Here is a 23,937-nt window from a genome sequence, read left to right on the forward strand (position 1 = left end):
TGAATATTACTTCAAGAGCAAGAATTCTCCCGCAATCAAGGCCTGGGGCACTGAGTTCACTGCATGCCTCCCGTAGGACTGAGATAAAAAATGAATGTCCAGGTGCAAAAAAAAAAAAAAAGAGCAATCAGTCAATGCAATCTGATTGAGATCGGAAGACCAGAAAACAGGATCAAGATGAGCCTGCCCCACAGAATTCCTGAGCTCAGTTCTTCCTGAGAGTGGAATTCTGAGAGCTTCAGCCTTCCAGATCAGGCTCCATAGACTGAAGCTATGAGCATTCAGGTGAGGTGAAGCTGTGATCCACGCATTTTATTTATGGTATGGGTGGGGCAGGATGACCTAGAATTCTTCTGCATTAATCACTAGTGTAAGATTCCATTTAAGTGATGGCCTAAGAATTTGGGTTCCTTCTACCCATGTGGGATAATCAGACAGAATTCTTGCCTCTTGGATTTAGATTGCAATACCTCAGCTATTGTAGGCATTTGGGGAGTGAACCAGTGGATGAAAGAGCTCTCTCTTCTTCCCCTCTCTGACTCTTTCAAATAAATAAATGCATAAATAAAATCTAAACTTCCAGAAAACAAATTTTGTACTTCCCCAATAGCCCAAAATGACCATGAGGTTCAATCATGGGAGCAGGGTGAAGTGCAAGAGCCACTCCTGAGAGCCAAGTCAGGGACCAGTGTTATAGTCAGCGTTTAAATGACTGAAATAGTTTTGTTTTGTGCCATATATTTTATATAAAATGCAATCAATTTATATATAAATCACTAGTAATTTTTCAGTTGTTAGTCTGCATTTGCATATTTTAAGATCTAGTTCTATATTACTTTTGCTGTATTTTATAAATGATCCATATTAATCCATAAATATAGAAAGATGCATCAAAAAATCATCCTTACTTCAACTCCCCCTCCCAAAAAAGTCATTGTTTAACATGTATCTTTCAAGTTACCTTCAGGGTACATTTGCTATTTTGTTTTGAGAGCTTTCCTTTTTGTTTTCAACAGTAAAAACAGGATCAGAGAGCTAAGATTTTGAAGCTGGAAATAGCATGTGTAAAACTCTGGTCATTTTTTAATAGAAGAAGTTACTTAATTTCCTTAAGTCTCAGTGTCCAAATCTGTAAAAATAGGGATACTAATAGAATTTAATTCATTTAGAGCGCATAAAGATGAAATCAATTGAGACACTGTAAATACTTTGGGTGAGTCACTGCTTCATAGCTACACTGTCACCATTTTATAGTTACAATTTAATCTCATCACTTGTAATAAATTAAGAGTAATTCCTCATGCCAATAAATACAATCCACACTGTCTAAATGGCTGCGCTTTATATTATTTTATTCATGTTTTACCATTTAGCCATCATTTTTATAATTTGAATATTGAAGGTGTTTCATTCTGCTAATGAATCATCCCGTGACAAATACTGTTGCTCACTTATTGCCTTAGTAGGATGTCTAGAGTTCTGTTTCTGTGCATAAATATAATCACAGAAAGCTTGCTCAGGATGAGACCTCAGCAGTCACTTCCCACTTTTTAAATGAGGAAAATGAGGGCTAGTGTGGTCAGTGGTGTGACTGTACAGATAAATCTAGTTGAGCAGAGAGACAATCCAGATAGCATTATGCAATAAAGTCTGCATATTTCATAACTGTATATATTTAATAGGTCTTAACATACCATTTTTAAACATGTGGAGCCTTTGAGTTTTCACATTACAGTTTGTAAAAGACCTGTGTTAAAATGGGTTTTGTACCAGGTCAGAATGTGTTCACTAAATTATGTGTTACCATGAGGCTGAGCAATCAGTGCTGGCCTGGTTTTGATGTATATACTTAACAAATAAAACTTACAGTGTGTCAATGTGGTTGTGGCCATTTGTTTTTCATTTTTGTATACTGAGTAGAGATTAATTAATGTTGGGCTTATAGACTCTCATCCTGTATAAAGAAGACTAACTGGTGACAACCAGAGCTCCTCAGATGGCCCATTCTTAAGATTTGGCTCCTTAATGAAGGAGTTCCAGAAACAGGAAAAAGATCCCCTGCTTCCACTCAGTTTCTACCCTTGGCTCTCCTTATCAGCAAGCAACTGCAAGAGGGCGCACTTCCTACAATCTTGCTACAAAGAAAGCATACGCTGAAGACTGCAAGTTGGAAGACCAAAAGTTGCATAATAAGCTTCCCAAGTCAACAAAAATTAGAACTGTCAACACTCAGTACCTCGGCAAGTGCTGTCTTGGAGATGAAAGGGGCAGTGGTAGGATGGCCTTTATGTAGAGATGTCCTGTATTTTGTTTAGCTTTGATAGAAGAGAGGCAAGAGCATCAGGGTGGGAGTAAGGTTTCGATATGGAGAAAGGAAATCATGGAATGGGGAGAACACGCCTGCCTATTCATGGGCTGGGAAAAAGCAGGAGGGAGGAATCACCACTATGGATACATAAATCAATGGACAGTAAAAACCACCTCTTATTTGTGCAGCTTTTACATGTCAACTGATATGAAATTGTTGCCTTTGTAGCAAAAACTGGTTAAATTTTCATGATTTCATTTGTCTCAACCAAGTATTTTTCCAACAAGAACCTCACACATGATATATAGTGCAATTATTTCACCAGTGAAAAGGACTGAAAGCTGCAGTTCAATATCTTGATGTTAAAGTTTTTAAAACAAATTAATGAGCAGGCATTTGATACAGTGATACTCCTGCATTTCACATCACAGTTCTTGCTTCAAGTTCCAGCTATTCCACTTCCTGTCTAGCCTCCTGCCAATGCACGCTCTGGAAGGAAACCAGAGATAGCTCAAGTGCTTGCGTCTCTGCCACACATGTGAAAGCCCCAGGTCGAATTTTGGGCTGCTGATTTTGGCCTGAGCTATCTTTGCTATTGTGAGGCTGTTGAGGAGTAAATTACTGCAAGGAAAGAGTTCGTTCCTGCTGTCTCTCAAATAAAATGATGATAAATACATTAAAGGAAACCCTAAATGAACATAAATGAATCTTAAGTGACCCATGGTGCAGTGTGACTTGGGCCAGGGTCGGAGCTTGGATACTGATTGTTCTTGAGATGTTTTGGTAGATCACTCCTCCTTGCATCCTCATTGCATCCTTGCAAGGATTTAATGTGATAATGCACAAAAATTCTTAACTGATTCACTGAGATAATGCATGAAAATTCTTAACTGATTAACTCCTAAAAGTAGAGAATAGGTGTGCACATACAAGCTGAAGCTTCTTACTGAAACTCCCCAATCTCATCATAAGCATGAAGTTTCATTGAATTCACAGAAGTAAACAGCTCAGTTATCCACCATGGCGGTGACTCCAGGCTTTTCTACAGCCTATGTTTGAACACAGCTGATGCCCCTGACACCTTGCAGTCATATTGTCCTTCACCCCCATATGCACAAAGACCATTTCACTTTGTGACTTGAAAAAAAATACATAAAAAAGCAAATAAAAACTCATTGAAAGTTCATCAATTCTTAGAGAAGGGATTTCTCATGAATACCAGGATGCCCAATATCATTTAGGAATGTCTCCAATAACTCCTTGGTTTCAAATTGTGATCTTGTCAGTTTCAGATCATGTTATTCCAGCTGAGCAACTCAATGTTGGGTCATAGAAGTCGCTTGTTTGGGGCCCGGCGCAGTGGCCTAGCGGCTAAAGTCCTCGCCTTGAACGCCCCGGTTCTAATCCCGGCAGCTCCACTTCCCATCCAGCTCCCTGCTTGTGGCCTGGGAAAGCAGTTGAGGAGGCCCAATGCATTGGGACCCTGCACCCACACGGGAGACCCGGAGGAAGTTCCTGGTTCCTGGCTTCGGATCGGTGTGCACCGCCCGTTGCGGCTCACTTGGGGAGTGAATCATCGGACGGAAGATCTTCCTCTCTGTCTCTCCCCCTTTCTGTATATCTGACTTTGTAATAAAATAAATAAATCTTTAAAAAAAAAAAAGAAATCGCTTGTTTGGCTTTGTTACCAACAGGTTCAATTATCATCATTTATGTGCAGCAAAGGATGTTAGAAGAGTGTTTTCCAAGATAGCCACCAGTTAATTTGCAAATTATTAGGGTTATAGTCAAAATTATCCATGCTGAGGAATAATAAATGCCAGAAAGAACACAACACAAAGACAAAAATATAGATATAGATAAAGATTAAAGCAAAATCTTAACCTTTCCAGGAAGTCTGGCTAAGGTTTGCTCCAATACCTAGGGACTGAAACTTGCAAAGTGAAACTTGACTTTTCTTAAAAGGTGTTTGGGGTGGAGGGAGGAAATGAAGAAGAGACAGGGTTGGGTGGAAAAAGCCTCAGCTTTTCCAAGTCTCAGTGTTCTCATTCTGAAAATGGACAAAATCATTTCACCCTGACATAGTAAAAATTCACTGCTTGTTTACAGCAATCTTAATGGCCTCAGAAATGAGGCTGGCATAAACTGGAGACATTGTTGAGCATATCAGTACTCTTATCTTGAGATCCTACATTTATTCTGGGACAGTCATTAGTGGCAGTTTTGTTACAACTGCCAGAGAAAAATACACCATGATATTATTGCGAAAATATATCAGGAAAGAGCATTTAAATTTCAGAAGTGTTCATGCACCAATGGAAAAAAAAATCTTCTAAATCAATCATGAACAAGCCAAATGGCTGGTCTCAGAATGTGCAAAATGCCACCATGCAACTGGTAGGCCTGTAGGCAAAAGCCACAACATCTCTTCTCCTTGCCCACTATCTTGGTGTCACTTAACACTTGCCCACTGAGTAAAGCCTACTCTAAATGGAACTTGACATTTGGAGAACCTTTTTTTTTTCAACCAGAAATGTTATTCCATTCAGTTATTTTCATATTTTTATCACTGAAATACATTTCCCTAAAGCCTGAAAAAGCAAACTATTAGACAATTATGATAAAATTCCCAAGCATACTCAGTAACAAACATTCATTTTCTGAAATAAAAAATGAGTCTTATATTCACAAATCCCACAGCTTGGAAATGTGTATGATACACAACATTTAACCTGTCAGCAGCCTCATTAGTGTCAATGAATAGAAACTGGCAATCAGTGGATGGTGTGCTCCACATGTGTTTATGTTTAAACAGGTTCTTAAAATAGCTCCTGCCAGAAAAGTTGATATAAAACACTTCTACTGGACAAATGAATTTCAGTTTAAATGTTATGACCTATTTACATTTTAGGAATTCATATTTCTCTTATAGATGATCATTTATACCTAACAGAGTCAACTGAACTCGTAGTAAGAAGAAATATTAAAAGCTAGGTGACTAAAGAATCTTTTAAAGTTCAGCCTCACTAACATGTAAATGACTAAGAATATATGTAGAAGTATGAATATAGGTTTGACTATCATAAGCTTTAAATTATTTATTTACATGATGTCTGTATTCAGTATCACACAGCTATTAAGACATTTTAATAAACTCTAAGAAATAAGTGAGCTATTTCAAGATATAATGCTGAAAAACAGACTTCTATGTAAGAAGCCAATTTAAGAAGAAAACAACATAAACAATAGTAACTTGTGTGCTCAAGTGAAGCATCTTTTTAATTTTGAGTAATGAAGATGTCAAGCCAAATGCTGGAGTAGTTTAACTTAATTAGGTGGCCTATTTTTCCAGGCATTCTTTCATTTCCCATTGAAAACTCAGCTTGTATGTAAGGCAACAAGAGCAATTTGGTCTGTAATGAATACCTCTGGGACAGCACAGAGTAATCGTTTGAGTGTTACACTGAAGACTGGTTGAAGTAACTAGTCTGGGCTTGTTAAGCTGCCAGATTTTGTTGAACTAACTAGACTACTCAAAGCATACAAGCTCTATCCATTTGGTAATGGTCAAAAAGTCAAGTTGATGTTATTCTTGAAAATTCTGCCAAAAACAATCAATCTAAAAGTAATCGGTCTAATGTATTGTTCCGATTTATGTTGCAATTGTGGAAATTTTACGTTCTATAGTAAAAAGAAATTTTCTTTCAAAACACACTCAAAATACATTATACTGTTGGAGGTTAGTGCTCAGCCTAAGACACAGGGCTCACAAAAATAGTACTAGAGATTAACACTCAGATCTGGCTCCTGCCTCCAGATTTCTTCTAACACAGCCCCTGAGAGGTAAGAGTGATGGCTTGAATGATTGAGTTCTTGCTTCCCACAGGGTAGAACTTAATTGGATTCCTGGTCCCCAGCTTCATCATGACCTCATGGGCTTTTGGGGAGTGAATAAAGAGATGAAAGTACTCTCTCGCTTTTTCTGTTTCTTTCTGCTGCTCAAAAATAAAATTAAAAACATACTTTCTAGGGTCTTTGTGTCATATGTCATCTCTTATCTGGAGAATTTTTCACTGGGAAAATGAAATACTAAGATGTTAAAATTAAAATCTTTTCAAAATAGTCATTAGTCTGTTTGCAATTCCTAAAATATAATTCTAACAGTAGATATGGAAAAGATACTCTACAAAAATGAAATTGGGGCCTGGTGCAGTGGCCTAACAGCTAAAGACCTCGCTTTAAATGCGCCGGGATCCCATATGGGTGACGGACCTAATCCTGGTGGTTCCACTTCCCATCCAGCTCCCTGCCTGGCCTGGGAAAGCAGTCTAGGATGGCCCAAGCCTTGGATCCTGTACCCATGTGGGAAACCTGGAAGTTCCTGGTTCCTGGCTCCGGATTGGCACAGCACTGGCCGTTGCGGCTCACTTGGGGAGTGAATCATCTGACAGAAGATCTTCCTCTCTGTCTCTCCTCCTCTCTGTATATCTGACTTTTTAATAAAGATAAGTAAATCCTTAACAAAAAAAGGAAATTGGAAAATTCAATTGGTCATACTGTCACAGCATTGCTAATGATAAATAACCTCATGTTAACGTTTTGTCAATAACTGCCTTATTATGTATTTCATTATTTTGCTATATCTTGGAATCTTCTACTTTACATGATTCACCAAGGAGCAGGAGTTTTGAAACCTTCTGTTACTGTGTAAAACTCTAAAACCAAGAGGAGGGATGCTACTACATTAGACTAAGCAGAACAAGATTTATTATGTATGTAACATATAGTTGAGAATCCTTACAAGAAGATTATGCAAGGAAGTTGCATTTTTGTCAACTCCAACATAAAGAAATACATAAAATGTTCTAACTCATGGGGTCAAGTGTGAATGCTCAGTTGCTAAATTCTCACCTTGCAAGCACTGGGATCCCATATGGGTGCCAGTTTGTGTCCTGGCTGCTCTACTTCTCTTGCTGCTTATGGCCTAGGAAAAGCATTGGAACCCTGCACACAGTGGGGAAACCTGGAGGAGGTTCTTGGCTCCTGGCTTCAAATAGGGTCAGTTTTGGCTGTTGAAGCCATTTGGGGAGTGAACCAGCATATGGAAGATCTTTCTCCTTCTCTGTGTAAATACGAACTGCCTTTCCAAGGAAAATAAGTACATTTTGGAGTTTCTTTTTCTACACATCTTTCAGCAAACAACTCTAAGTAACTCTAAAATGTCTAACAGTATCTGGAGAGTTGCTCAGTCCCTTCAAGTGATCAAAATCGGATGGTCAAGCCAAGGGCATTTTTGTCAACTCCAACATGCCTCCTGCCACAGAGGGACAACTCAGACTTGTAAATACTGGTGGGGTGATAAAGTGTGGGTCAACATGATGTAGAAATGAGAATAAAGAAGTAGAAAGAAATATGTTCATGAGAAGATTTGAAGCTCAGAACTAAATCAGTCATTATGCAGCTGGCAAAGAGGATACAGTGTTGAAAGTTCTATAAACCAAGAGAATCAATACTCTCTGGAATAAACTATAGTCTGAGTGATAAGGGAGACTTTCCAAGACTCTGTTCTTGATGTTGGGCAGGTGATGTTAACACTCATGGAATTTTGGGGGAGCAAAGAAGTGGGCTTGGAATTTTCTAGGAGCAAGAAAGTAGGGTGGAGATGGTAACTCCTCCAATGAGCTAAGACATTGGGTCTGAGTTGCTGTCAGGGACAGGTGCCCTGGGGTTCTGATAATCAGACACAAATCTCAGGTGAGAATGTTGTTCCTAGATATGACTGCTCTTTGACTTTTATATTCAAATTATGCTGTATGAAACCACATCAAATGCTTGGCTGTGGAATTCCAGGAAAACAAAGTATTACTATATTTTCTGTTTGTTATTTTCACTGTTGAGATCTGAGGGACATGTAAGACAGAAGATTCTGGTGGGAGTAGGCAATAGGGGAGAAACAGAACTGGTCAGAAACTGAGAATTCCTAAGATGTAGTCTTGGATTGTAAAATTTGATAAATATTAAACTTACTGTGATGCTTGGCATTAAAAACAAAGAATAGCTCAAGCATAATGGATAACTATTTCTAGAAACAAGGAGAAAGGAAGAAATAAAAACAGGAAGGAGGATTGGAGGGAAACCAAACAGAAGCAAATGGTTTAGCTAAGTAAAGGCCAAGATAAAGGAGAAAGTGATTCATTGAGAGATCATGTTCATTCAAGCAGCCCAAGTGTCTCCATAGCCTGAGATAAGAAAAAATATTCTGATTTACCCTATTGTAATATTATTTTTCTACTTTTTGACTTGATAGCCCAATTGAGATAAGGATGGGCAGAGCAGAAAATTCATAGGAAAATCAGCCAGTGTTTGTGAAGGGTTAGAATGAGGATGGAGGCATGGAAAAGAATATTCTTGAACCTGCCCTGGCCAAAGAAAGAACGAGGTAAAATAACGGCCCATTTTCAAAATCAAAACATAATGCTAATAAAAACTGGTGCTCTGAATACTTCCGAAAAACAGGCACCATTTATGTTTTCTTTGTTATTTTTAATTCAGATGAATATATGTATGCTCAAGATAGTTAACAAAGAAGGAATGATGGAAGGTAAAATAACTATTCTAGGAGCTAGAGAAATGAGCTCAAGTGTTTTTGGGAAAAGAGTAGACCCTAGAGCTTGTGTATCTTAGTGGACTGAGAAGGTTCTTGGAGAAAAGTTAGCATGTGGATAGAACACCCAATGCCATTCTGTGTTCCGTGGCATGTTTATTTAGAACACTGTTTTTTTACAAATTTAATTGTATACCATAAAGGAATATGATATGATGTGATGAAACATACATGGTAGTATTGTGGTTACTATGGTGAGGTAAATTCATAGATCCATCATCTCATACTGTTATTCTTATGTGTGGGAAGGGGTGTGGGGGAGGTGGCATGAGCAACTAAAATTTCTTATTTTGCAAAAATCTCAAAGTATAATGCACTATTACTGACTACAGGCCTCCCATTGCACATTAGATCTCTAGAGTTGTTCACCCCATATATCATCTAATTCCTTTCATTTTTTTCTAGGTACTGTCACCTCAATCAAACATGACAAGTTTAGAACAAGAAACCAGGGAGCTGCTGAAGAGCACAGGCTCCTCTTCTCTGGCTTTTCTTTCATGAGCCACCCACACTCTTGTATCAAGTAGAGAGAAGGGATCCTTGGTATGGAGGAGCTATCAAGCAGTATGCCCCCTTTAGCCTGGGTTTGGAAACACACAAAGGAACCCTGCATTGCATGGATCAAATTCTATCCAGAAAGAGAAAAAGTTAATGATGCTTAGTTGAAAGTACTTTTTGACTAGCATAATTATAGCTGCCATGAAAGAAAATAACTCATAATCCAAGAAGAGCACCAGAGTGACGTGTAAATATTAAGGGTTTTTGCAATGTCCTTGTCAGACTTATTATAGGGCAACATATCCAACTTAAAAGTTGCCTATCAATTACAAAGATACATGCAAAAAATTTAGGGACTTGTATATACTAGCTTAAGAGGTAAAGAAAGCACATAGTATACAGTGCCAAAGAACATTTTGGGACTGTCCAAAAGAATATCATTAATTTTTACAGTGTACTTCCATTCCTGGAGCAGCTCCAGTATTGGCTTTCTATAAAAATCATTTCAAGTTTAGAATTATGCTATATGCTTGCAGCAACATCACAGGAGCAGTAGTGCACCATATGTTGCTACTTAGCAACTTAGTCTATAAGTCCCAAAGCATGTACTGATTTGAAAATTGAACAGAAATTATAATTGTTGAGTGATGCTAAGAGGTAAGTTGTCTTGGATTACTAAACTATGCAGATGTTTGATGTTATGTAGGAAAAGGAGCTAAACTATTTTTTTTTCCTGCAGGATGACTAAAATCTTATTTATGGTCGCCTAAAGGGGCAAACTGATTAAATTTCCTTAAAAGAATATCAGGTAATGAATTCCTGAGCACATTATATTACAGTAAACAAAAGGAATGCTAAGTGTAAAATTTAGCTAAGGCCATTCAACTTACGTAATTTGTGAAGTTTATGTCCCCCTCGGATAGGTGTTATATCTTCCATGAGCCTAATATTTAAAACAGCACATTCTAAAAACATCTTCATACATACTCTATTATTTAAAAATTAGTACTTCTGGCTCACAAACCTACCATATCCTTATAAAGCATAAAATATATATGGAGCTTTTTACTCCTTCCTTGTACATTATCATTGTTATTTAAAACATTTGTGAGGAAGAAGGCATCTGGCATAGTGATTAAGATGGGACACCAGCGTTCCATATTCCAGTGCCTTTGTTGGAGTCCCAGCTCAGCTCACAGTTCCAGCCACCTACTAATGCACAGCCAAGAAGGAAGCAGGTAATTCCTCAAGTGCTCAGGTCCCTGCCACCTACATGGGAGACATGAGTTAATTTCTAAGCTCCTGGCTTTGGCTTGGCCCAGCTGGGGCTGTGGCTGAAAAATAAACCATTAAGTAGGTGCTCTCTCTCTCTCTGTCCCTCCTTGATTCTCTGCCTCTCTTCCTGTGCCTTTCAAATAAATAAAAGCAATTTCCCAAAAAAGTTCTTACTCTTGACTGAAATATTAAGAAAAATAATGTTGGCTGTTTGATTTCAGTTGGGACATAACTTTATCCATTGTATTTGAATTTAAAAATCTAAGGCACCAAGATGTTATGATGTATAGACTCTAGATTTCCAATCCTTTATCCAAAACTCTTTAAGACGGACATAATGATGCTCTGAAAGGGAGCAGCTGCTTTATAACAGCAATCATTTATTGAGTTTGTGTTTCTACTGTTTCAAACAAATTCAATTAGCTCTTACACTTCAAAACCCTAAAGGCACCAAAGAGATGATACTGGCTTGGTTTAATCTAATACTAATACTAAACTTGTCAGTAGAGTTTTGGGATTGATGGTTAGAAGAAAATTAATAGTAACATTTTTCATTTTTTAATCAAACAGTCCTATTCAGAACTACCTATGGATCTTGGAGGCTACTTAGCTGAATGAATTCAGTTCAGCAAAAATGCTAAATGCAAAGCTCAGCCTTCCACAGGGATTCTTGAAAGAATCTACTCAGCTGAATGGGAGGAAATGTAGGCAGAGTCTTTGAACCCCAAGATGACCTTTTATGTTGAACCATGCAGGGTAGTTTCCAGAATCTTTCCAGAGAAGCCATGGTCATGATAACTATACACAACATTCATAGCGGTACAAGTCTGTCTCAGGCCCAGATTAAGCTGGTGACATGTTGTTTACAGAGTGTACCCCTGACCCACAAAGGCACTTCTAAAGGCTTGTGAAAAGAGAGTTAAAGATAAGTTTATTTGGTCACAAAAAATTGGAAATCCATGCACATTTTGCCCTGACACTCACCTTTTGAAGATCCCTCATATGTATACATTTCAAACATTTTTGTAGCAAAATAAACATTTTTCTCTTAATTTCATTCTCTATGAGCTTTTAAAGTACTCTGATATACAGCAGATTCAATTCATTGACCACCACAATGGAGAAAATTTGAAGTTCTCTTGTCCCCTTCTCCCTTATTCTCCTCTCCCTCCCAGTTGTCAAATCCATTAGGGCAGACATGTGGGCAATCTTCAAAAATGTTCTCTTCAAGTCTACAGCACAGTTACCGATGTAGGAAATTCAAAGCTACCTTTCTCTAACTATTCCAGGAAAAATAAGTTCACATCCACAAAATGCTCCGCTGAACCCTTCTTCACCCTCATTTATTCACTTATTTATTTTTGCTTACAGTGTTCTTATATTTTATGCTATCCTGGCACCCTAGAGCAGTGATAATTTTGCCTTAAACCCTCTCTGGCTTATAAGGTCTGGTCTTAAGTACCTAAAAATAAATAGCCAAGCATTCACTTTTATAAATGTAGCCATTTACATTCTCATTGGACTTTTGTTGTCACTTCTCATGATTAAACACCTTGTCAGCCCTTTCTAGTGAAATGGATACAAAGGTGCCCTTGAAAGCTGTCAGTCACATCTCAGTTTTTGGCCTGAAATCAACTCCTTCATTTTTCCTCCCCCTACAGAAGACCATGAAAGTGGTTTCTAGTAATGGCTAAGGGCCATGCAATTTGGGTTAGGAACATCCCATTTTGTTGAACGTGGTCCCCAACTGTTGATAATTAAAGCTATTTGTGACATGTGTAGCTGATAATGATTAACTCGTCTATAGTCAGGAGCTCAAACAAACTGCACCTGTAAAGACTTTATTTCCTAAAGGTAAAACAACTGTTTAGGAAAGATCATGCTGGCAAAACAGCTGCTTGTCATCCTGGAGAGGAAGCAAGTAGAATCTTCCAACAAATGCCAACTCTGGTATTTTATCAGCTCTATCTCATTAACTGGAAACAAGGCTTAAATGCTTTGTTTATAAATTATGATTATTCCTGATTGCGGCAGTTACTGATAGTGCTACTCATTTGCAATGCAACTCTTTGAATTTGTTTAATTACAATTTGAAACAAGGCAGAGAAGATTAATTAACCCACCTGGCTGGCTGGCACATAGTCCTGGCTCGGCTCTGTCATGCTCATATACATGTTCTCACCGTCAAACTGTGAATGAAATAACAGTAAACATTCAGCAATCTTGACTGTGTGTATGTTTTGTGTTTTTCTTTTCTTTTTCACCATCAAACTGGAAAACAGTAGCCATTAAAAAAATTATGTTTGGGAATATGGACAATCTGTCATAGCGAGCGAGCCACATCTTTTCTTTGATGTTTCTGTTGTCATCCTTCCTGACCCTGGATGTCAATGATTTGGAGTAATTAGTGTTCTAGTAATTACAGCAAGCAAGCAAGAAATGAATGGTTTCCTTTCATCTGCAATCTGTTTTAAAACAAAATGGCTCATTTTGCACACCATGTATACATATTGCTGTTCATCTGTAATGAAGTATTAAATGAATGGCATGATTTTTGAAACAAAAGAATAATGGGAAACACAAGAAGGCACAGCTCAGTGCATTCTGAATTTAGCTCTCAAAAGAGAAAATGCAGAGTTTTCATAAAAGGCTCAAACTAGTTTTAGTAGAATGGATTTATGATTTTAAAAATTTTAACTTCATAATAATATTTGAAATTAACTGGTGAAAGTATAAGCATGTCTAAAAATGCTAATAAGATGAATATCAATAAAATATGCAGGTGCCTTGATTGAATTTCCTTTTTGAAATATTTCTAAGACATAGCATTCATGGGATTATTACAAATGCATAGAAATTCATACATGAATTTTCAAGGTAGGAACAAGCTGGAAGGAGGAAATTCACAGGGGCAGTACACCTGCAGGCCTATCAAATAGTTCAAGTCAAACAACAGCAACAACAACAGAATACTTTTCATTTTTTTGGTTTTTGAAAGAGTAATCATTCCATTCAGGTGTAATCTTGCCTATCTTTAGTAACTTCATAAACAGGAAAAATATTCCTTTTTAGTAAGAGGAAGCAATTTCTCAGAATAATAATCAAATGGACAAATACAACTGGCTTCAAAGAACTGGGTTTTATTATACTCTCGCAGATGGAGTAATGTTAGATGTGGACACCTAAAAATTCTGAAAAATTGCTTTTAAAAACCAAACCAGTGCTATTGATGGACAAGCAAGCACATTACAGGCAAAACAACGTATACCGTCAAAACAATAACAAAGAAAAATTGCCTTAGAAACATAGGTGTGAATGATGCCATATTCCACCACCTGTAAGTTATTGGTGTATGAAAGGAATATAAACACAAATTTTAGGGAAGCACCGAGGTTTCTAAACTGTGGCAACTGCAACAGATACCCTGACAATCCAAATAAACATAAGCTGTAAAAGTAGAGAAGCTCCCTAAAGACAATGAAGCATACCCAAGGTTAAGTTCAGATGATCAAAAACATTCCTCACACAGCACTTTGTAAATCCATTTACATAAAGTGGCTAGTTCCTCCAAAGGTATAAAGTTGCTTATTCAATGTTGTAATTGCTCAATGATTTAACTTTCAAAGTTGGTTATTCAATGATGTGGATGCCAATCAAAAGTAACATAACTAGAAAAGCAGAGATGGCTATTTTTGGTGTTGTCAACAAGGCCATGGGTCCCAAACCTGAGTGACTTACCAACGTGAGTTTTTCCATCAGTCAGGTAGGCTTCACCCAAATGTTGTCCAGCCCCAATCTATTTGCTTGCTATTTCTGAAAACTCAGCACCTGACAAAGAATATATCCTCCAACATTTCTGTTTCCTCATCCACAATTGCAGTGCACTCGTTTGTTTGCAAATGTTTTTAATGCTAAGATGCCAAAGAACCATTTAAAATATGGACAGCTTCTCTGACTGTAACAAATTAAATGGTGAAGTGAATCAAATGCTCCATTGCCTATGCATGTTCTGTAAATGTGTTACTTTCTATTTCATGTTCTCAAACTCATTTTCTAAATCTGGTTTCATTCTTAAGCCAACTAAGGCTTTGAAGTTTTGGTTTTAGTCTGTCTGAAGTGTATACTGATTGAGTACATTCAATGTTACTGCTTCGGATAAGAACTTTTCCCTAAAGTCTTACCAACACTTAAATAATGCTGAGTTGAGTCTGAAACAACATTTTGCAATAATTGTTACATGACTGTAAGATTTATAACTTTTCTGTGTATTCCATGTCTCTGCCAAGCTGTATCCTTACATGAATTAACTGATTTGATTTACACAACAGCCAAGAGTTCAGTGCTACTGTTACCTACACTTTATAAATAAAGATAAAAGACAATGAACTGCATTTTCCAAGCTATACAGCTCATAAGAGCCAAGACTGTGATCCAAACTTAGGTAGACTGACTTTATAGTACACATCTAACCATCATAGAATAGCAATATGTTCTGATTCATAGTATTATCAAGTTGTCAAAACAAAGCAACGTTAATATTCCAGTAGCCCTGCAATATCTTCCAGAATTTCTGTGGTATTGCAAGATTTTAAAAAACAAGAACCATGGTGAGCTGTCAACTTACAATCAGCCATGCAGAATGTCACTGAATGTCTAAATGCCCGAGAGAGAGCATGTTAAGCTTTTTTGTGTGCTTTTGTGTGTCAATTTGACCTGGCCATAGCATGCCTAGATAACAGGTGATTGTGGGTGAGAGTCACATTTAAATTGGTAGAGTTAAAGAGACAGCCTTCCCCAATAGAGGTGAGCACCACTCAACTAGCACAAGGCTTGCATGGAACAGAAGAACTGACTGTATCCAAAATAAGGGAATTCCTTCTGCCTAAGTCTTGGGCAGGGGCATTCATCCTGTTCTGCATTAGGGTTCAACAGATTGCTTTTTCATGCTATCAAGCCTGCCAGATTTTAGTTCACAGTCACATCACCAGTTCTCCTAGGTTTCCATCATGCTGATGGTAGATTGTAAAGCTTCTTGAATCATGCTATATAAGATCCTCGTATTATATATGTGTATAATATAATATATAAATATAATTATATGTTATATATATACCATATACATAGTATATATAGTGCCATACACACACACACACACATATATGCATATGGTACTACAAAACCTACAAAATGTTGGTGGAAAGAGGAATTAAAACCTACATTTATTTTGGTGTAAAAATTTTTGGACTTCATGCATGTGGAGGAGCATTAAACGTTCATGGAAAACATGCATTATAAAAGATTTCACACAGATTTAAAAAATTTTTATACCAAAATAAATGCATCATTTTATTCCATTTTCCACAAACTTTTAAAAGCAAGTCTTTTACATTTTTTTAAAATTTCATTTCTCCAGAAAACCCTGACTCAAATGAATTGCTATATTGCTGTTCAGGATGTTCTAAATCCTCCTAAAGCATATTTCTACAGAGCTTCCAACGTGGCAGCAGATGTCTCATGCTATCAATTGCCTTCCAGAATAGAAGAGCCATGTTGGTTTTCTTTGGGTGTCTCTGTTCTCATTTTTCACCATGGCTACATTCTGTGCTTCAGCCTTACCACTTTTTCCAGATACCTCCCTTCCTGTTTATTCCCTGGGAAGTTTCCAAGACCCACCTCCCCCCCCCCCCCAGCTACACTCAGGGAGGGATGGGCAGTTTCTCTAACCTCTGAGCTTGCAGGGACAACTCTTGTTGCTGTGTGGTGTATTAACAAAGGATTCATGGCATGGGACTGTGAGCTGCCACAGAGCAGAATCCATCCTGGCTCTCTGGAGTGTCTACTTAGCTTAAGGGCAGCATGCAATAATTCTTCATGAAATGTTAGTTGTCTCGTAAGCCTATTTGTTCAAGTAAATAGGTAATTTTCCTAGAGAAGGCAGTGATTTGGGAAGTGCACAAGATTCAGATTTAAAAAGAATGTTACTCAAAGTCCAATGGTGGGTTCAATGGAGTGACACAGGAATAAACCTTGAAGAGAAAGTAAAGAACAGAAATTGTCAGGGTGTTACAGCCAGTTTTTCCATTAGATTTTTATTTTATGGATTTTATTTAATATAAAAGGTACAGATGAGCCACAAATCGAGAGATCTAGATATAAAAAAGTGAATGTTCTCTGAACAATGTTGGGCTGGCAAAAACAACAACAACGACAACAACAAAACGAAAAACAACAACAAAAAAAACTATGTATATGTCAGAGGGATGTCATCATTCCTCTGCAAATGAAAGATTATAGCTGGTCAAGCTCCTGAGCCCAGGGAATAGTCAGCCAAGAGACCAGCCTGGGATCCAGGATCAGGTTTACGTCATCACTGGGCTTACCCAATCACATACTGTTCAGGAATGTGTGCCAGGCACAGCAGCAGGCCTTCTGATGACCCAGAAGTCTCAGAATGCAGCTCATACACTGGCTCATGAGTAGCTGAAACAGAACTAGATCTCACAGAGTCCTAGAATTCCATTTTGGGGAAATTATCTGAAAATATCGTATCTGAATCTCTCTTGTCATGTTTGAAGAAACTGACTTTATTGGTCCAAAAATCTATCTGGAAGTGCAAATGAAGCCTGGATATCTAATAGAAACATTTTCCGCTGTAACACACTGCCTTATGCTCTGTCACCATAAAAAGAAAGGGTTAGACTCAAGGGCCACAGATACTTCTCAATAAATGAAGGGCAACACTCCCAACAAGTCCATTAAAAGTTGAAAATACCTCCAAAGCAAAAAATGCACTGACCCCACCTAAGTCATTGGACAGCCTAACTCCATGCATAGCAGTACATGAAGAACGTGGGTTGCTTGCCTGGCAATTGTGGGACTGACTGGGAGTTATGTGCACTGCCACTACTCAGCATCACCAAAGAGAACGAGACGGTACCATGCAGTCCCCCCAAAAAGATCCCCATTTAAAATTCCAGATATAGTCTCTTTTGAACGTGTATTGCTTTAGCATCATAGTCAAGTTCATTAGTCATAAGTTGAACCATTGTAAGTGGGAGCTGTCAGTATCTGTGAATATACAGCATGTTTGCACCCCCTGCAGAATCAAAAGCACAGCAGTTTTGACATAATTATACTCTAATGACCCTAATGTACTATATCTGAATCACCTATTACATAAATTGTATTGATAATTATAATAAAATTATTTCATTAACATAAATTACTGAGATTCTATTCATTTTATGTTAGTCATTATTTTGGGGAGTCAACTGAATTTAGGCACCATAAGTTTTGAAAATGTATCTAAGCATACTAAGGTTTTTTAATATCCATGTATTCTGGATTTAAAATCTGAAGTGAAGTGTGGAGGAATAAACAGACTGACTTATTTAAATCTAAATGTAAATAGTGTCAACTCAGGATTAGTCCTTCTGACCAAGTGCTTTCATACTCTATTGTGTTTTTATTTCCAAGCACCAGGGAATGCAATCATATAAAAGTCATTTATAATCCCAGTGCCGTGGGTTTTTAAAAATTATTTTTAGAGGATATTCACCAAACCTATAATCCCAAAGAGCTCTTCAAACTAGGTAGTTGTTATTTCTTCTATTTAAGAACCAAAAGCAGACCAGAAGCACTGTCTGAACTTACGAATGATGAGCAACAATGGGCAATATCAGGCTACCAAAACCACTTAAAACAAGATAAATCAAAGATAGAATGTGACAGATAAATTAACCATTGGCACCGGTACAGAAAATGGTATCTTTTTAGGGAGACCATTAGAAGAAAACAAACAAAAACAGCTGAACAGCTGTTGAAAGGGAAAATAAAATCTCATGGCATTCATGAAACAGTACCAAATTGTATTGCCTGTAAAGGGAAAAATCTTGCATTTGTGAGTGTTTTTTGCTGGCACATTTGATACTTTGAGTTTTTAAAAAAGAACTAAAAATGGAAATGTTTATAACAATTAATTTGACATTTCTTAGAAGACGTATTGTTAGAAGTCACTATGCAGGAATAAAATTTCTGTATTGCTTGGCTCAATATAAGACTACAGGCCATCTATTTTCCTTTCTCTCTTTCTTTTTTTTGTAATGGAAGAAGTACTATTTGTGCAACAAACACTTTTTCTATTTCATAGAGTGCAAAGCATTTTTAAAGCAAAGCATAAAATGAGGCTGACAATGTACACACAAGCATAGTTGTTATGTTACATATATCAGACGAAGGATCGAATCAAGAGCAAGCAAGCTCCCCATTTTTACATCCCCCTCTTGATCATCTTAAGAGAAACATAGGAGGCACTGGAGAGGGATCCTTAATTATTTATCTCCCAATGTGAAAACTGAATGTGTGGATGTAACACAAATGGAAAGCAGTCGCCTCTACTCCAAGGCTCCAAGGGTGACCAAACAAAATTGATACTGAGCTCAGAGGACCAGCAGAGGTGGTTCATGCGGTAAGGAAAAACAATCAGGCAGAGCCAATGCTACTCACACCCAAAGAAGGAAAATGGAGTTCCACTTTCAGTACTTTGTAGTAGTGATTCTACTACAAAGAGTAGAATCTACTACTACAGAGTAGAATCAAGCAAGAGATGTCCCTCTGGATTGGACTCCTGACACTTCAACTTGGGTAGAAAATATATCATTACAAATCTGAATGGGATGAAGAGGAAGTAAAGTGTGGGCACACACAGCTGTTTGGAAGATTCCGCCACAGGCATGGGAGACAGGAGGGAAGGAGAATGTGTGTGTTAAGTCAGGAGGGGGGTTGTACAGTATGTAGGAGGTGCTCAGAGTGAGGTGGGATAGAGAGAGAATACTGCACTCAAAACTTAGTCTTAATCCACTCTTGCAGGCCTGAATTTAGATTCTCACTTCTGTCCCGTGCTATCTTTATTTGGGAAAGGACTGTTATATCAGTTCACTATGCAAACTCTAAAAAGTGAAGTTTTCAGCCATAATCATGCTGTGCATTTCTCTGAAGCCTGTCCTTGTCAATGCTTTCCTCAGTGTGGTGCAGTGGTATGAATCCTAACGAAGGAAACACAGGTTTCTCCAGACTCTGTGGACATTGCCCATTATGAAATACTGCTTGTTTGGGGGTTAATGTTTGACATACTAGACAGTGATTCACACAAATATTGTATTCATGTCAACAGCCTGCACATACATGGCCGTATGACCATCAAGGCTCAAACTGCCTTTAATTTTCTTTCTAATTCCATTATATATATTAAGCCTTTTGATTTCGCATCCACCTTATACTAAGGTGACTATTATTCTTCATGCTTTGTAGGTGGCAAAACTTAGTCACAAAGGAGTTTGGTAATTTTACCATGGTGAATCGATCACATGTTCTCTAGATTTGCTAGGTCTGATGTCCAGGAGGCCTTGTCCTCTGACATTGCTTCCAAGAATAGCTTACACTATAATCAGAACCATGGATCCTCTGGGTCCCACATCTGCTACCACCAAGCTATAGCCCAAGGGGTTCTCAGTATGGCAGCAGTTTAGAAAAACTGTACTGGGGTCAGATGTGAGAAGGTTCTACTTCCCCGGTGTCTACATGTAGGAAGCTAACTTGTTGTCCAATGAAAAGGGCTTGCCCAGGGTGTCTGCTCTGACCTCTTTGGATTTGTTCCTAATGTACAGCAACCAGCGAAGACGTGTTGTAAAGTTGTGGCTACTTGGAAATATGCACTGTGAGCTTTGTTCTTGTTGACTCTCTTCCTAGCTTCTTTCCCCTCACTCTGGGTTTCCTGACATACATACCCAGAACTTACACATGAGCTTTCACTGCAGGTTTTGCTCGCTGAAGAACTTGATGGTACCCAATGTTATTGGGCAGTGGTAGTGTTCTTAACTTCAAAGCCACACTAACTGCATGCCATCTTAGATATGATTCATTGTATTATTTTTAAAAATTGCAATAAATAGATTATCCTATGTCATGAAAACATATCTTCATTTGAAAGTAACAAATGATGGTTATGTGGATGAAACCCTACTGAAACCACTCTGGTGTCTTTGATGGAAATAATTTAAATAATCAAATTATGCATGATGCACTCATTGTTCTTTTTACTAGAAGAAATGCACAAGCTGCCTTACATCAGAAAGTCAAGTGTAAAGCTTTCTGGATCCACACAGGAGCCCTGCTTTTTAAAATGAATTCGCAAGGAATTTCAGAGATTATATAACACCGAAAGCTGTAAAACCATGTGGAATAGTTACAACTTCTCACAGTTTCAAATGATTGGTTTTGAACATTTCTTTGACTTGTCATGTCTTAGATACAGTTTTCTGAAATCATTTATGTAGGGAACAATTTGAGAAGTGCATTCAAACTTGTTGGCAATCGTTCCCTAAGCTCACTTATTTCCACACCATGTCAGTTCTCACCTCCACTTACCACAGTACCTGAATCTTACCCAGATGTGGAATGAAAAGTATGAAGTAATTACTTCGGCAGGGGGATGGCTTCCTTATTGCTGGCATTCCTTTGTAAGCACAGGAACATTTGTCAGTATCTGACAAGTAGAGGAAAAAGGTAAGACGATTTTTCTGTACAATTCTAGTCTGGTTGGGTATGATCCATTCTAAGAACTTTGAAACAAGGAGGAATCTAAGACTAGAAGAATTTCAGGGCATGGGAAAGCTATGGGAATTGAATGACAGATGTATAAGCCTAAGTAACAAAGGATTTATATTTAGACCCACTGGGTGACATATTTAATGTTGCTGCTTTCTGCACCTGCCCCTCTGCTTTCTCACATCACTTAGTATTTTTTCCTTGCTAAGTGCATTGCATGTGGCCGGACAGTCCTCGCCTTTGGTGCCTTACCAATATCTGTTCTCCACCAAATACTTTCCCAGCTCCAGCTTCCTCATACTGCTCTGTTTATAAGTGAAACATCATCAAACTCAGAACACTCTGGAGAGTGAAAGGGGGAAATATTCTAACCACGATTGAACATCAGACTAGGAGAACCTCCTCATAAGAAGGTAAACCTTCCCTGACACCATGGATAACAGCCAAACCATTCTGTGTACCTCCACGTTACTTCCCTATGGCATCTCTGTGTGCACATAACTCAATGCACTGTCATTAGTTCCCGATCTCTCTTCTACCCTGAATTATGGGCATTTGGAGGGCAGGTACTGACCTACTTATCTTTCTATTGCTTGCACTTAGCATATGCCTAGCACATTTTATTTACTCTGTGACAATCAGCAAACGATTAAGTGAACTCAATGCAATAATGTGAGAACTGAACGCCATTTCAGATATCTCAGCATTCCATTATTCTGCAGTAACATTTATTCCACTTGCTTTCATTTCTAAATCAATTTCTGTGCCTGAAAATAACTCATGCTCCAGAGGGCATTGGACAAAAGCTTCTGTGAACCAGATCACACTCCAGTTTCCCATTTCATTCCTGTTCTACAGGGACTGAAATTTCTTCAGTCCTTCTAGTTTGAATAATTTGAAGCAGTTCATTTTATGAGAGTTTTGATAATAGCTGATAGTTTCATGGAACTGGAGCGTCAGTGCCCTCAGTCTTATTTCAGCGAGGAGACAATCCCCATACAGTTTCTATTTTCAGCCAGTTCCGGGTTGTGGGAATCTTTACAGGAGGCTAAGGAAATGCTGAATGGAGTGACAAATACAGAGCCGGGCATGTTTTCCCTTCCCTTACAGGGTTTGTAGGTAATTCAGAACCATTGTTCCTTGTAGGTAAGGGATAATAAGCCAGAAATGAGTAGAAAATTCCATCATGAGAGGTTTGAAACAAGAAGCCTGAGCTACAAGTTTGGGTTTAATATTTGCTAGCAGACTGCATTTGGGAAAGAGCTTTCAGATTACTTTTTGTTTTTTTGCAGTTGTGTGACATTCAAATGAGATATGTGAAATAGTACTCCCTTATTAATTGGACAGCGTAACACACCCTACTTATCAATGCAGTGCTGCATTCTAAAAAGTACGGTACTTCCCCGTTTGTGTGTTTCCATCATTAATTGGAAAGGTCAAAAGACGGAAAGAGGTGGAAAGAATCAGCCTCAATGTGCCCCAAAGTTGCCTGTGAAGAAAACTTCGATATGGAAAATGATATGCGGGCATCATTTCTAAAATTCTAGGTATGCAAAAGAACACAGCTCAAATACAAGATGATAGGAGGAAACTAACAGAAGTGATAAAAGAAAAATTACAGTAAAATGACCAAATCAATGAACGCTGTCTAGATCATGATACGCTTACCTATATATATATATTAGGTTATTTCACAAGTTTTGGGACGTAGAATTTAAAGATAACTTGATTTTGTGGCAAAACATCTTGAAATCCACTTATAGTTTATTCATACTACACATTGTCCATGAGATTTTTGAAAAACCTGATAAGCATGCAGCTCAAAAAGTTAGTTGTGCCAAAATAAATAACTTTTAGTTTCATTTTCCATGAACTTTGTGCTGCAATTTTGTTCTTTATATATATTCTCCATGTATGCACATATTTATCCAATATTTAAGTACAAAATATTTTCTCTCATCATATTTGTATATGGGTAATATATAGGTTAGTTTAGATTATCTAGGGGAGCAGCTACTTACACAATATGAAACACTGCTACACAAAACTGCAAGAAAAGCTATGTGAATATAGAAAGCACTATTGAATTCTCAATTCATACAGAAAATATGACCCAGTCATAGCAAACTGCATCATGCCATATTCACTAAAACTGCCTCAGGCTAATTTACTATCATAAAATGAAGGTGTCAAGTAAATTTGCATGAAAAATGGAAGGCTGTTGTTAAATATAGTAGTGTGATATAAGCATCCTACATTATTTTATTTTCCACGGATTATTAGTTTTATGATTTGAATTATCCATAAGATAACATTGTGTTTCATTGAACTGTATAACAATTTTTGTTCCAGTTGACCAATCACATAACCTAGATGGATTGTTAAGCTCTTTCAGTAATTGATTAATGTTCCTTATAATGCTCACACCAAACAAATTCTGTAATTTCAACCATATAGTCTTCTATTATGCAGACTCTGAAAGAAACATTACATTATTACTATCTTTTTCACATTTCATATTGGCTAGGAAAAAAAATCAGGAACAATGTATTTTCATAACCATTAAGCAAATTAATATTAATGTTAG

At 37.7% G+C, this 23,937-nt stretch overlaps 1 protein-coding gene across 4 annotated transcripts in view; it reads right to left on the reverse strand.

The window, feature by feature from the left end:
• TOX (thymocyte selection associated high mobility group box) overlaps positions 1–23,937 on the reverse strand; it is a 316,397-nt gene that overhangs the window by 151,663 nt on the left and 140,797 nt on the right. For all 4 annotated transcript variants that reach the window (XM_058668651.1, XM_058668652.1, XM_058668653.1 and 1 more), the window contains one exon: positions 12,869–12,934. In XM_058668651.1, coding sequence (XP_058524634.1) covers positions 12,869–12,934 — 66 coding nt within the window. The remainder of the gene's footprint in view (positions 1–12,868; positions 12,935–23,937) is intronic.

The sequence above is a fragment of the Ochotona princeps genome, chromosome 9, assembly GCF_030435755.1.
Source record: "Ochotona princeps isolate mOchPri1 chromosome 9, mOchPri1.hap1, whole genome shotgun sequence".
NCBI lineage: Eukaryota > Metazoa > Chordata > Mammalia > Lagomorpha > Ochotonidae > Ochotona > Ochotona princeps.